Consider the following 13,657-nt stretch of genomic DNA (forward strand, 5'->3'; position numbering starts at 1 on the left):
CAAGGCTAAGTGTCACAGTTCTATATGTCGTATGCTTTCGTTGTTGTAAGCATTGCACTGACAAAGCCGAACTACAGTGTATATATCTACAAGGTATATATGTGCATGTCATGCGAGGAATCCTTGGTAGAACAATGGCGGTATGTGCCCACTACCTGCATACGTATTATCTAAAAGTTTAGAATTTAAACTGAGTTTTGGGACCCACCATGTTATCTTAGAGTGTGCCGCAACTGTCCCAAACAAGTTCGCTCCTGCTTGGTATAAAGGTGACAAAATGCCTTTTGTCCTAAACAGAAGTTTGGTTTGGTTTGGTTTGTTTGTTTGTAGGTTAACGCCACACTCAGCAATATTACAGCTACATGGCGGCGGTGTAAATAATCGAGTCTGGACCAGACAATCCAGTGATTGATATCATGAGCATCAATCCACGCAATTGGGATCGATGACATGCTTCAACCAAGTCAGCGAGCCTGACCACCCGGTCCCGTTTGTCGCCTCTTACGACAAGCATAGTCGCCTTTTACGGCAACCATGGATTGCTGAAGACCTATTCTAACCCGGATCTTCACGGGTCCCCACCTAAACCGCCATTGTCACTACCTCAACACAACACCTTGAAGACAGGCACAGCTCAAACAAACACAACCATGCAGTGACAATGACATATTTTATATGAAACAGTATATACCAACATGTGCACAAAACATGTTCCCAAACTGTAGTGGATGAAGTCAAGGAGGTGTGCAAAATGAGATGTTCAATATAACATGATGACGTCACTTCAATGAGATGTAAAATATAACGTGATGACGTCACTTCAATGAGATGTACAATATAACGTGATGACGTCACTTCAATGAGATGTACATTTTAACGTGATGACGTCACTTCAATGAGATGCACAATATAAAGTGATGACGTCACTTCAATGAGATGTACAATATAACGTGATGACGTCACTTCAATGAGATGTACATTTTAACGTGATGACGTCACTTCAATGAGATGCACAATATAAAGTGATGACGTCACTTCAATGAGATGTACAATATAAAGTGATGACGTCACTTCAATGAGATGTACAATATGACGTGATGACGTCACTCCAATGAGATGTACAATATAACGTGATGACGTCACTTCAATGAGATGTACAATATATGTACAATATTTGAATAAACACCTGTCAAATTATAAGTATCAGTTTTGTTTGCATCACGGACAGATAAAAAAACTATCCCTCTCATTGGTTGAGTAGGATAGTAACCATGCTTTCACCTTCTATACGGTTGACGTTTGTTCAGCGTATGGATTACAGGACGGTTTCAAGCTTCTAGTGGACTGATCCGCTATAGGTCAAGGTTTGATAGGGTTAGTCATTCATTTAGAAGAGCTGATTACCTCCTATTTTCCTGGGCGTTATAAAATTAACCTTTAGTCCAAATGAGATAACACACCCAGTGTCAGATAACTATGGAACGCAAGGCCATACTACTTCAGAAGGTATATATATCACATTTGGCTGCACTTCTCTACCATTTTATTTCTTTAAATACAGTAATATCATTCGACTGTTTATGGTAAAATAGTAGAAATAATAGTATACAATAGAATGCGCGCGAGACCATGATATATCAGAATATTTATGTTACTTGGTTTCATTACTCGGATCAAATACTTCCCTCTCCTATATCAACAAGTCAAAAATTATTTCATTGTTCAGTTTGTCAGTTGCGAGATTACCTTGACTTGATTCAGAGTTATCTGTCTCTGATAAACCTAACTGTCCGTAGTGTTAATTCGCGATAAGCCAGTCACAGGGGTATACTCTATCAGGTGCCGGTGTTGACAAGGGAGGTACACGTGTAGTGGAAACGCAGATAAATGAGTTCTTATTGTCTGAGCAAAGAATATATGTTGGTAACACATCTACTCAATGGACAATCGAAACAGATTGGAAACGGAAATATTGAGAGTTTGCTTGTCTCTCATTGATTTCTGTCCCTGTCGCTCGCTACCCTCATCCCTGGTAGATATTAGCTGGGCTGCCTTTTGCATTAAGTCCAGTAACTCTGAACAACGACCCTGCCAGCGATTCTGTTGTCTGGAATTCGCTGTCTGGGATTCCTTCTCTCAAGCTGGTCACGTACAACTCATCTAGGTTCTTCCCTCCCCACGCCACGGACGTGATCTTGGTAGCGTTAGGCAGGGAAACCTGTTGGAGCGCTGCCCCTAAAACAGATTGTACACAGGACCAATTTACGGCAAGAAAAATATATCATTTTCTTAAATGTTTAGTATACAGTTACGCCCTGGGGGCGAAGTATGTCGCCATTATTCTACGCTCTACGCACGATCGGAAAGTTACAATGGTGGATCTGGCTAATCGTACGTGATGGGACCCAGACAACGTCGTTGTTCAATCCAAGCTACTGGTTTTGCTGTTCTCAAATACCCACTACCGTGACATAGCTGAAATATTGCTATTGAGCGTAAACCAACAATCACCTTCACTTTGTAGAATTGTAGAAGTGTAGTCTCATAACCGAGATTTCAAGAACGAGTGTTAAGGTTTTGTAAGATTATCAAGAAAAGATATAAGAAAATAATGTTGTTTAAATGACCTTAAGTGTTGGGCTGTACAATGTCATGACGTTCTTTTGTGTTCTTATGGAGAGATATTTTTAAAAACCTCTTGCAAATTTACCTCGTGTTAAAATTCTTTGCTTACCTGTTTTGGGATCAAATTTGGCCACCATTCCACCCCCGAAGCAAGCCACCCACAGATTGCCGTCCGTGTCAATAGTCATGCCATCAGGGCCGGGGACGTTGCCTTTAAACTCCGGCACGGCGTCAAAGTCTACAGCCACCCTCCGATTGGCTGCAATGAAACATTAGTTTCATCTGTACCCTCGATGGCATCTCAACCTTTGATCATCCTCTCAAAGGGAAGTGACTGGTCCTGAGCAGCTTTTCAGGCCAGCCGACTTCACCCAAACGGAGGACTCTGCAGGGTTGCCTATTTTCTCAACACACTGCACATAAACTCGATGCAGTGGTCGTTCAGATAGCCTCTCCTTGTAAAACTGAGTCTGGGCCGATTTGATATGGCACTTCGCTTGGTTGACATTCATCTCTGTACCGTCCAGCAGTACAGAACCATCAACAAAATCAACACTGACATATGTCCCACATCCTTGGCTCGCTTAAGAAAACTGTGGAATGCCTTGTTTTCATGATGATGATGATGATGATGGTTATTATTATTATTGTAACAACAACCATCCCCGTCATCTGCTGTTGAAGACATGCTTGACTTTTGATCTTTTAATGCGATGCGTCTGTCCAGTTACTTGTAACATTTTATCAGTAGTAATAGGGGCGGTCGGGTCAAAGACTCACATATATTTCCAGTGTTGATGTCGTAGTCGTATGCGTACACTTTATGTGGCGTCGTGTCGATGTAGTACATGGTGGTGTTGTCCGGAGACCACGCCAGGCCGTTGGAGATCGTCACGCGCTCAACCTTCTTGGTCAGCGTGCCGTCGATGTCCAGACAGTACAGGTTGCCCTGGTCAGGTGCAAAAGTTTTGCTCATTGTACCTGAAACATACACACAGAGTGAAAACACCTTATTTCGAAGGCGGATAATTGTTTTAAGACACGAAACAGAAACACAAAGATTTTGTAGAAAAACAAATCAACAATAAAGCTTTTAACGGTATTCCAGTTATATCACGCCGTGTCAGCTTAATGTGGGTGGAAAGCCCAAAGTGATGCAGGTCTCAGACGTTTACCACTTCGGTGAAACCCACGGGCACGGGTAGGGTGCTGACAAACCTAAAAACATAATCAGGGCGAACCGGGATTCGAAACCACATTCATAGGTTTCTAGTGTGCCCAAGGGACACAATTCTGCACAGACAACTGAGCCACCCGTGCCCCCTAATAAAACAGAAGCAAGTGAGTAAGTATATTTTGTTTTACTCTGCAGTGAGCAATAACCCAAGTACGTTACGTCGGTCTAGGCCAGACAATCACGTCATTGCCCCAGCATGAACAACGTTGAACGCTGTCGAGAAACGATAGCGACCAGCTAGGTCGCATACTGAATATAAAACGTCAGAGAATAATCAGTCTTGATTATTTGCCGAAACAGATTAAATTGGGCTTTAAAGGCAAAATCACGAAAATGACGGATGACACCAGGTGTTTGGGAAAAGGGTCAGCATGATCAAACAGATAAATTGCACAAACAGGTACATTTGTGTTTGTTTGTAGCCTAACGCCACACAGCAGTACTCCTGCACTGAGAAAAACGCCCTGAACTTAATTTATCACAGCGGCCAGAAGGTTAGTAAACAGTGAATTTGCCTGCCTGGTAGATAGCACGAAGATGCTGAAGAAGTACATATCACTTATTAAATTAGTATCATTCACTACTTAAACCAAGCTGTTAAAAAAAGAATGTAAACACAACCAAAACATGTTTACGGATATGTTTCAATCCTAAACGGTATGCACATTTGGTGTCTTCCATCGAAACACGTTTAAGGTCTAAACAAATGAAATGAGCTATCGCCTCATAGCCTAATCGCAAAATCCACATAATCCAATCATGTTTAGAATATAAACGCCTTTAAAAATATTTAGAATTTTTATACCTTTAAATATGTTTAGATATTTTAGTTTAGAATTGCATGTTATCAGGCTAGGAGTCAAATATGGATGCGATGTATAATATATATTGAAATTAGATTTGCAGATTTCACAGGCACTTGCATTAGACATATACCACCAGGACTACAACGAACACGATACAAACAATATTAACAAAAAATGTAACCTACTTAACCGTTTTGAGTCAGTGACGCTAGGTGAGTGAGTGAGTGAGCGAGTATTGTTTTACGCCGCTTTTAGTATTCCAGTATTTTCCAGTAATATCACGGCGTGGGACACCAGTAATATCACGGCGTGGGACACCAGAAATGGGCTTCACAGATTGTTCCAATGTGGAAATTGAACCCGGGCCTTCGGCGTGATGAGCGCAGCTTTAACCACTATGCTACCCCATAAAAAGTACTAACTGATTAGAAAAGTCTACTAACATGCTAGTGTCTAAGTGGAGATTGAAATTCATTAAGTTAGTAAACTTTACAAACTACTTTTCGCAATGTGTCTGGTCGTGTATTCGAATCTAATCCACCGAGATTATGATCTTTCATCTATCAGAACCTTAACATCACCATCTGTTATAACATGCCCGACTTTGTAGTTTTGTGGTCTACGCCGATGGTTTGCCTCACTGTAAGCTTCCCCACAAGAACAAGCTGACAGGCCTTAAATACTGTTCAAATTGACGTTAAACGCCAACTGACTCACCTCCCCACACGCGTCCTTTAGGATCACATTTCCCATCATTCATCCTGTTGTTGCTTCCGGGGTCCACTTCCGCCAGCTTGGTGACGGTCTTGGTGTTCCAGTCAACAGCTGATATGGTGAGATCCAGTCCCACCACCAGACCCCCTTTACTGCGGGGCACGACAAACCCTACAGCTCCATCTGCAACGTTGAAAACAACAACATACATGCACACAACACGCACCAGAAGCAGACCCAATGGCACCTCAGTACCCTTAAACTTGCCCTCCAGGAAGACGCATCATAATCCGTCTGGACTTCAGCAAAACCTTCCCTCCATGACTTCAGCTGACCTCATTAATCTAATCTTTAAATAGCATTTAGTGAGTGAGTGAGTTGGATTTAACGCCGCTTTTAACGGTATTCCAGTTACATCACGGCGTGTCAGCTTAATGTGGGAGGAAACCCCGAAGTGATGCAGGTCTCAGACGTTTACCACTTCGGTGAAACCCACGAGCACGGGTATGGTGCTGACAAACCTAGAAACATAATCGGGGCGAACCGGGATTCGAACCCACAATCATAGGTGTCTGGCATGCCCAAGGGACGCAACTCTGCACAGCGAATCGCCGCGGCTTAGACGACTGGGCCACCCGTGCCCCCAAAGAGCATTTAGAAGTGATACACATAAGAGAGAAACTTATTGAATGTTAACATCTTTATCATGAGGAACACAACGTTTCGGAGTATATGCTTACTCCTTCAGTCCTAACAAGAAGTAAATATATATTTCGAAGCGTTTTGTTCCTCATAACATTATAAAGAAAATGACATCCATAAGGCCTCGCTTTCATTAATCCATCTTTGATACCTGGTGTTCTTTAATGCAATTAAACAATCAAACAGAAAGTCACATGCTTCTTGCTTCCAAAGTTCTATGAACTTCCGGTGTAACGACAAACCTCTGTCTCACAGTCCTCCCGCATCCCACAATAACATCCCTTCTGCTAAACATGCCTCACGCAATATAATTTTAAGAAATATCGTTACCTGTATAAGGCAGTCGAATAATAACCTTTATTTTCAATCTCAGCCATGACAGCCTCGCTCACAATGTTTTCAAATCTTTCGATCCGTGATCGACCTTGACATTTTGCATGACCTTGACATACAGCAGGTGTTGAAGAAAAGTGTTTTTATTGTATCCTTCAATCACTTAAAACTGGTTGAACTGCTTATGAATAATTACCCAATGGATTACCTGAATAAGTACTCCCAAGTTCTGCACTATGTTTTACAAAATGATCTGTGCTGACTTGGTTGAATGGCAGCCAAAGTCTAATCCACTCTTCATCACAGCTTATTGGTGAGATTTGTTAAATTTGTCAGCTTTGTTCAAATTCCTATCAAAATGACTCAAATCATGGTTTGACCTTGACATTCAAGCTTTGTCAGTCACACGCAAGAGCACTTCAACTTCAAACTAATTTCGGTTTACAAATATGAAGTAACCACTCTATACTTTCAATATTGCATAAATGAAATACCTTCATGTGACCTTAGTATATTAATAGCTGTTTACTAGCTTTTTACAGATTATGAAATGTCTATTTTTTATGAATTCAATTCAAGTCATAAAAACTAAAAATATCCTGTCAAGAGGCTATTTGTTCACACAATGCGACCTTAACTTCAAGGTCACTAAATCATTACAGGAGAATTCCCCATGGGCATACCTATTCAAAACATCTGCTTGAGAACACTATTTGTGTCGACAGTAAAGCTTTAGCAATCACATTAAACAGTTTCCCATAACACGAAGCTGTTCATATCAAGAACAGAGAAACCAGATGTTCAACAGTCAAAACACAAATGTTCAGGATGTCTAATCAGGTCAACTAGGCAAAGTCTTCACACAGGTTTATTTGGTTATTATCTGCTGATATAATAATAATAATAATAATGATAATAAAAAAAATAATTGGCCTTGATAAATCCAATGAAATCATTTATATCATTGAATTTTCTGTCCTGCTTCATTTGGTAAATAACCAACTTTTACTTAAAGGCAGATAGAAGTAAACAGTGTATGTTCAGCAAGATACACTGGTCGTAGAGTTCCGTCTTCCTGTTAATTCTACAGGAGTCAGAAAACCATCTACACGGGAGCTTGCTTAAACAGTTCACTAAATGTCATGTCGATGACAAACTTACTGAGCTGGATCATGTCGTTGGTGCCGGTGGCGGGGTTGTATCTGAAGATCTTGCCGTTGTTGATGTCGATGAACAATAACGTCTGGGTGGCGTCGTCCCAGTGAGGCCCCTCCCCAACCGTGGTCGCCACATTCTTCAACACAGTCTCCACCTTGTACGACATCGTTGATCGGCTTCTGACGCTCAATATGTGATATTCCTTAAACCTGGCAGATAAGTGAATGTTTTATAGTAAAGCCCTAACCTTTGGGGGGAGATTCAGATGTAGGCTAGACGCTTGACCGCGTCCGTGGTCTAGTGGACAGAGCCCTGCCAGGAGAGAGGACGTATTGTGGTTCGATCCCCGGCCGCGTCATACCCAAATCGATAACTTATGGTACTTGTTATTTCTCTACCTGGAGCTCGGAATTCAGGGGAAACAAGGACAGGTCGGTTAAAATTATGTGCGCAGTTTACTGTGTTTGAGTGGTGTCCGCACTAAAACCCGCACTGGGGTCGTGTGTACGTGCGTGCGAAGTGGTGTGAAGAGCCATGCTAACTTGCTGTACAGAGTTACGCCCCTTAGGCTGCTGATTGTTCGATTGAATGCCAGATTCACCATGATATGATCCTAGTTTGTCATCACCAGATCCGTACCCGAAGGCCAACATCTGAGAACTGTGTTACTGTCGCCTTTCATTCCGCACAGAGGTGACAAGTGGTGATATAAAATGAAATATTGTTTAAGTCGTGATACAACTGAAATACTGTTTGAATCGTGATATAATTGACATTCTGTTTAGATCGTGATATACTGACATACTGTTTAGATCGTGATACACTGACATACAGTTTAGATCGTGATATACTGACATACTGTTTAAGTCGTGATATAACTGAAATACTGTTTAAATCGTGATATAACTGACATATTGTTTAAATCGTGATATAACTGTAATACTGTTAAAGTCGTGATATAACTGACATACTGTTTAGATCGTGATATACTGACATACAGTTTAGATCGTGATATAACTGACATACTGTTTAAGTCGTGATATAACTGAAATACTGTTTAAATCGTGATATAACTGACATATTGTTTAAATCGTGATATAACTGACATATTGTTTAAATCGTGATATAACTGACATACTGTTTAGATCGTGATATAACTGACATACTGTTTCGATCCTCATATAACTGACATACAGTTTAGATGCTGATTTAAGTGACAAACTGTTTAGATCCTGATATAACGGGCATACTGTTTAGATCCTGATATAACTGACATACTGTTTAGATCATGATATAACTGACATACTGTTTAGATCATGATATAACTGACATACTGTTTAGATCCTGATATAACTGACATACTGTTTAGATCATGATATAACTGACATACTGTTTAGATCATGATATAACTGACATACAGTTTAGATCCTGATATAACTGACATACTGTTTAGATCCTGATATAACTGACATACAGTTTAGATGCTGATTTTAGTGACACACTGTTTAGATCGTGATATAACTGAAACAATGTTTATATCGTGATATCACTGGCATACTTTTAAAGTCGTGATAAAACTGCCATACTGTTTAAGTCGTGATATAACTGAAATACTGTTTAAAGTGGCGTTTAACCTAACTCATTCCCCCCAACGCTAGATCTTACTGAAAATGAAAGAGTTTCATAAACTCCTTCCAAACTCCTTGTTCTCAAGAAGACAGATGGCTCTATTTACTCTGACAAGCGATAGATCTTTGAAATATCAGATGATGACTGTGCGGTAACTACAGAAAGTGGCGATATGTTGTATGGCTGCGCAAAAAAATGGCAATATACAATGAAGAAATTGTACCTACTTGAGACGATGAAGGTTGTGCGGCGAATGTCAGTTACCAGCTATATTTGATATAAGTATCTATCCGGCATATCATTTAACCTGTCACACCACGAAGGCATGGACAGTACACACCAGCCATATAAACAGAGACGTATTCACGTATCGTTATCAGGCCAGTGTGACCCCTACTGAAGTCACGCGTAGTCCCTGTACTCAAGGCTACTGACCTATCTAATGACTTTATTATAAACTGACGTCCAAAAGAAACTTTACCAACTGAAAATATAAATTTCAGACAAAGTATAAATTTTTTTTCGATGAAGTCTATCTAAAACACATAACCTAAATACAACAATAGTGTATGCAGAAAATGTTAATCGTCTGTTACATGTTTGCGAGATAACACGCGAAAAAGTGAAAAACACGTGCACCACGGACAACTGCAAATGCACGTGCGGGTAAGGGTATAAAACGATTGCAACGGCAAGTCAGATATCCACATTGAAAAAAAAAAACACAAAAGAAATGCCACGACTCACAGTCGAACAACATGAACGAGCCTTGGGTATGGTACAGATGGGAGCCACCCACGCCCATATTGCACGAACCTTCGGTTTCTCCCGTGTTGCCGTTACCAACTTGATGCAACGTTACAGACAGACAGGGCGGACCGCTGACAGACCAAGAACAGGCAGACCCAGGGTGACCACGCCCCATGATGACCGGTACTTCCGTACCTTGCACCTCCGCAATCGCTTCCTGACAGTGACGTCATCGGCGACAAATGCCTTAGGTCACAGGTTTAGGTTTAGGTTTGACAGCGCAACATCGTCGTCTTCGATTGAGATGGGTCCGGACTGTACGACGTTGGCAACGACGTGACTGGCAGAGGGTTGTCATCACTGACGAAAGTCTATTCTGTTTGTTTAGGGCTGATGGAAGACATCGTGTTTACCGCCGAAGGGGAGCGAACGGCGGCGTGTTGCGTGCAGGAGGTCGTACCATATGGTGGAGGGAGTGTCATGGTGTGGGGAGGGATCTGTGGGCAGGAGAGGACGCCGCTGGTCATCGTTGACGGAAACTTGACAGCTCAGCGTTACATGGATAACATTCTTCGTCCAGTTGTCCTACCATTTCTCCAACAGCAGCCACGTGGTGTCATCTATCAGCATGACAACGCTAGAGCCCATACAGCCAGAATTGTCACTAACTTCCTCGCAGCATACAACGTCAACGTCCTGCCATGGCCTGCACGCTCACCCGACATGTCCCCCATAGAACACCTCTGGGACTTGATGGATCGTCGTGTTCGACAACGACCACACTCTCCAGCCAACCGGCAAGAACTGATCTTGGCCCTCCAAGTAGAATGGCGTCAAATCCCACGTGACCTCATCAGACGACTGACTTTTTCTGTGCGTCGAAGAGTTTTTGCGTGTATTGAGGCATTTGGTGGTCACACACGCTACTAATGACTTGTTATTGAACGTGAGCGATTGTTTATGTACTCTGCCTATTGTCCATGATTCTGAAAGCTCGAGTTTTGTACCACACCCAACTTTGGGGGGCTCCGACGTCATTCTCGGTCGCGGTATGATTGTCATTTTCAGTGTTGATTATGTTGATATATTGATCTTCTAAATACACTTTACTTCATGCATGTATTTTTTAATTTTTTTTTAGCATGATTTCAAACTCTGGTAAAGTTTCTTTTGGACGTCAGTTTATATGGATATATTCGTGAACATGTTATGTTTGGAACAGACGCGTTACGAAATTCAAGCAGTTTTTATTATCAACAATGATCCAACTTCATATCTTATTACATATTGTCCATTTCGCCGAGCCAAATTGTCACGTATCCAAATTGCGTGGATCGATGCTCTTGTCAATCACTGGATTGTCTGATCCAGACTCGATTATTTACAGACCGCCGTCAAACAGCAGGACAATTGCTGAGAGCGGCGTTCAAAACAACAAACACACAACAACATATATTATAGACCTTTGAATGACAACGGGGTCCAATTTTGCAGCAAGGCAAAATAATTTTGTCTTATGTTATCATAATGCGGACACTCACGCAGGTAAAGCTGAATAGTCAAAGTCAAGTCAAAGATGTTTATTGTATCAAAGGCCATCGGCCCATATACAAGTTCATATAAATACATAATGAAATAAATAATGCTGAATAGTGTCAGTTGCATTATCACCACTGTGGCCACACGGAGGGGATACTTCCTTATCAACAAAACTTTGTAGGCGTTATTGCACAGGGACCATTTTACAAGCTTGTTGAACGCAGAGGCAGCGTCGTATGTCGTCCAGGAGAACCAACATCCCGCAACGGTTGCCATTTAAAGGAGACCACCCACAATAGCTTCTTCGAAATGTCTTTGGCAAGGCCTGAATTCAGATATATGAACGTCCCCCTTTAGCCCGACCCAGCAGGATTGCTTGCTATTTCATTACCCTGCAAGCCGACATGAGCTGGAACCAACATAACACAGCACAATCAGACCTGGCACCAAGACACTCTGATGGCACCCCTATCAAGTCCAACCTCAAGTTTCATTAACGGCATTTATATCAATCTAGCTGATAACACAATTAGGCAATGTCTCAATACAATGAGGGGGCACGGGTGGCCCAGTCGTCTAAGGCGCCGCGATTCGCTGTGCAGAGTTGCGTCCCTTGGGTACGCCAGAAACCTATGATTGTGGGATCGAATCCCGGGTCGCCCCAATTATGTTTCTAGGTTTGTCAGCACCATACCCGTTCTCGTGGGTTTCACCGAAGTGGTAAACGTCTGAGACCTGCATCACTTCGGGCTTTCCTCCCACATTAAGCTGACACGCCGTGATATAACTGTAATACTGTTAAAAGTATATATATCACTGCAGTGAAAAATAAACTGACGTCCAAAAGAAACTTTACCAACTGAAAATATAAATTTCAGACAAAGTATAATTTTTTTTTCGATGAAGTCTATCTAAAACACATAACCTAAATACAACAATAGTGTATGCAGAAAATGTTAATCGTCTGTTACATGTTTGCGAGATAACACGCGAAAAAGTGAAAAACACGTGCACCACGGACAACTGCAAATGCACGTGCGGGTAAGGGTATAAAACGATTGCAACGGCAAGTCAGACATCCACATTGAAAAAAAATCACAAAAGAAATGCCACGACTCATAGTCGAACAACATGAACGAGCCTTGGGTATGGTACATATGGGAGCCACCCACATCAATATCGCACGAACCTTCGGTTTCTCCCTGTGCCGTTACCAACTTGATGCAACGTTACAGACAGACAGGGCGGACCGCTGACAGGCCAAGAACAGGCAGACCCAGGGTGACCACGCCCCATGATGACCGATACTTGCGTACCTTGCACCTCCGAAATCGCTTCCTGACAGTGACGTCATCGGCGACAAATGTTAGTCGACAGACCGTGGCCAGGAGACTCAGGGCTCATGGAATCAGGGCTTTTAGACCATACAGAGGACAGCTATTGACAGCGCAACATCGTCGTCTGCGATTTAGATGGGCCCGGACTGTACGACGTTGGCAACGACGTGACTGGCAGAGGGTTGTCTTCACTGACGAAAGTCGATTCTGTATGTTTAGGGCTGATGGAAGACAACGTGTTTACCGCCGAAGGGGTGAACGAACGGCGGCGTGTTGCGTACCATTTGGTGGAGGGAGTGTCATGGGGGGGATCTGTGGGCAGGAGAGGACACCGCTGGTAATCGTTGACGGGAACTTGACAGCTCAGCGTTACATGGATAACATTCTTCGTCCAGTTGTCCTACCATTTCTCCAACAGCAGCCACGTGGTGTCATTTATCAACATGACAACGCTAGAGCCCATACAGCCAGAATTGTCACTAACTTCCTCGCAGCATACAACGTCAGCGTCCTGCCATGGCCTGCACGCTCACCCGACATGTCTCCCATAGAACACCTCTGGGACTTGATGGATCGTCGTGTTCGACAACGACCACACTCTCCAGCCAACCGGCAAGAACTGATCTTGGCCCTCCAAGAAGAATGGCGTCAAATCCCACGTGACCTCATCAGACGACTGACTTTTTCTATGCGTCGAAGAGTTTTTGCGTGTATTGAGGCATTTGGTGGTCACACACGCTACTAATGACTTGTTATTGAACGTGAGCAATTGTTTATGTACTCCGCCTATTGTCCATGATTCTGAAAGCTCGAGTTTTGTACCACAC

The 13,657-nt window shown here is 42.4% G+C and overlaps 1 protein-coding gene across 1 annotated transcript; it reads right to left on the reverse strand.

Annotated features, from left to right (window-relative positions):
• Positions 1-656: 656 nt before the first annotated feature.
• LOC124114360 (regucalcin-like) lies at positions 657-9,576 on the reverse strand. The gene is made up of 6 exons (XM_046474893.2): positions 9,432-9,576; positions 7,579-7,784; positions 5,386-5,565; positions 3,406-3,606; positions 2,735-2,884; positions 657-2,235 (listed from the first exon to the last, which is right to left on the reverse strand). Exons 2-6 carry the CDS (start codon positions 7,739-7,741, stop codon positions 2,024-2,026), a joined length of 906 nt encoding a protein of 301 aa, XP_046330849.2. The 5' UTR covers positions 7,742-7,784; positions 9,432-9,576; the 3' UTR covers positions 657-2,023.
• Positions 9,577-13,657: the final 4,081 nt, after the last annotated feature.

The sequence above is a fragment of the Haliotis rufescens genome, unplaced genomic scaffold (genome assembly GCF_023055435.1).
Source record: "Haliotis rufescens isolate VD_foot unplaced genomic scaffold, xgHalRufe1.0.p SCAF_2, whole genome shotgun sequence".
Lineage (NCBI taxonomy): Eukaryota > Metazoa > Mollusca > Gastropoda > Lepetellida > Haliotidae > Haliotis > Haliotis rufescens.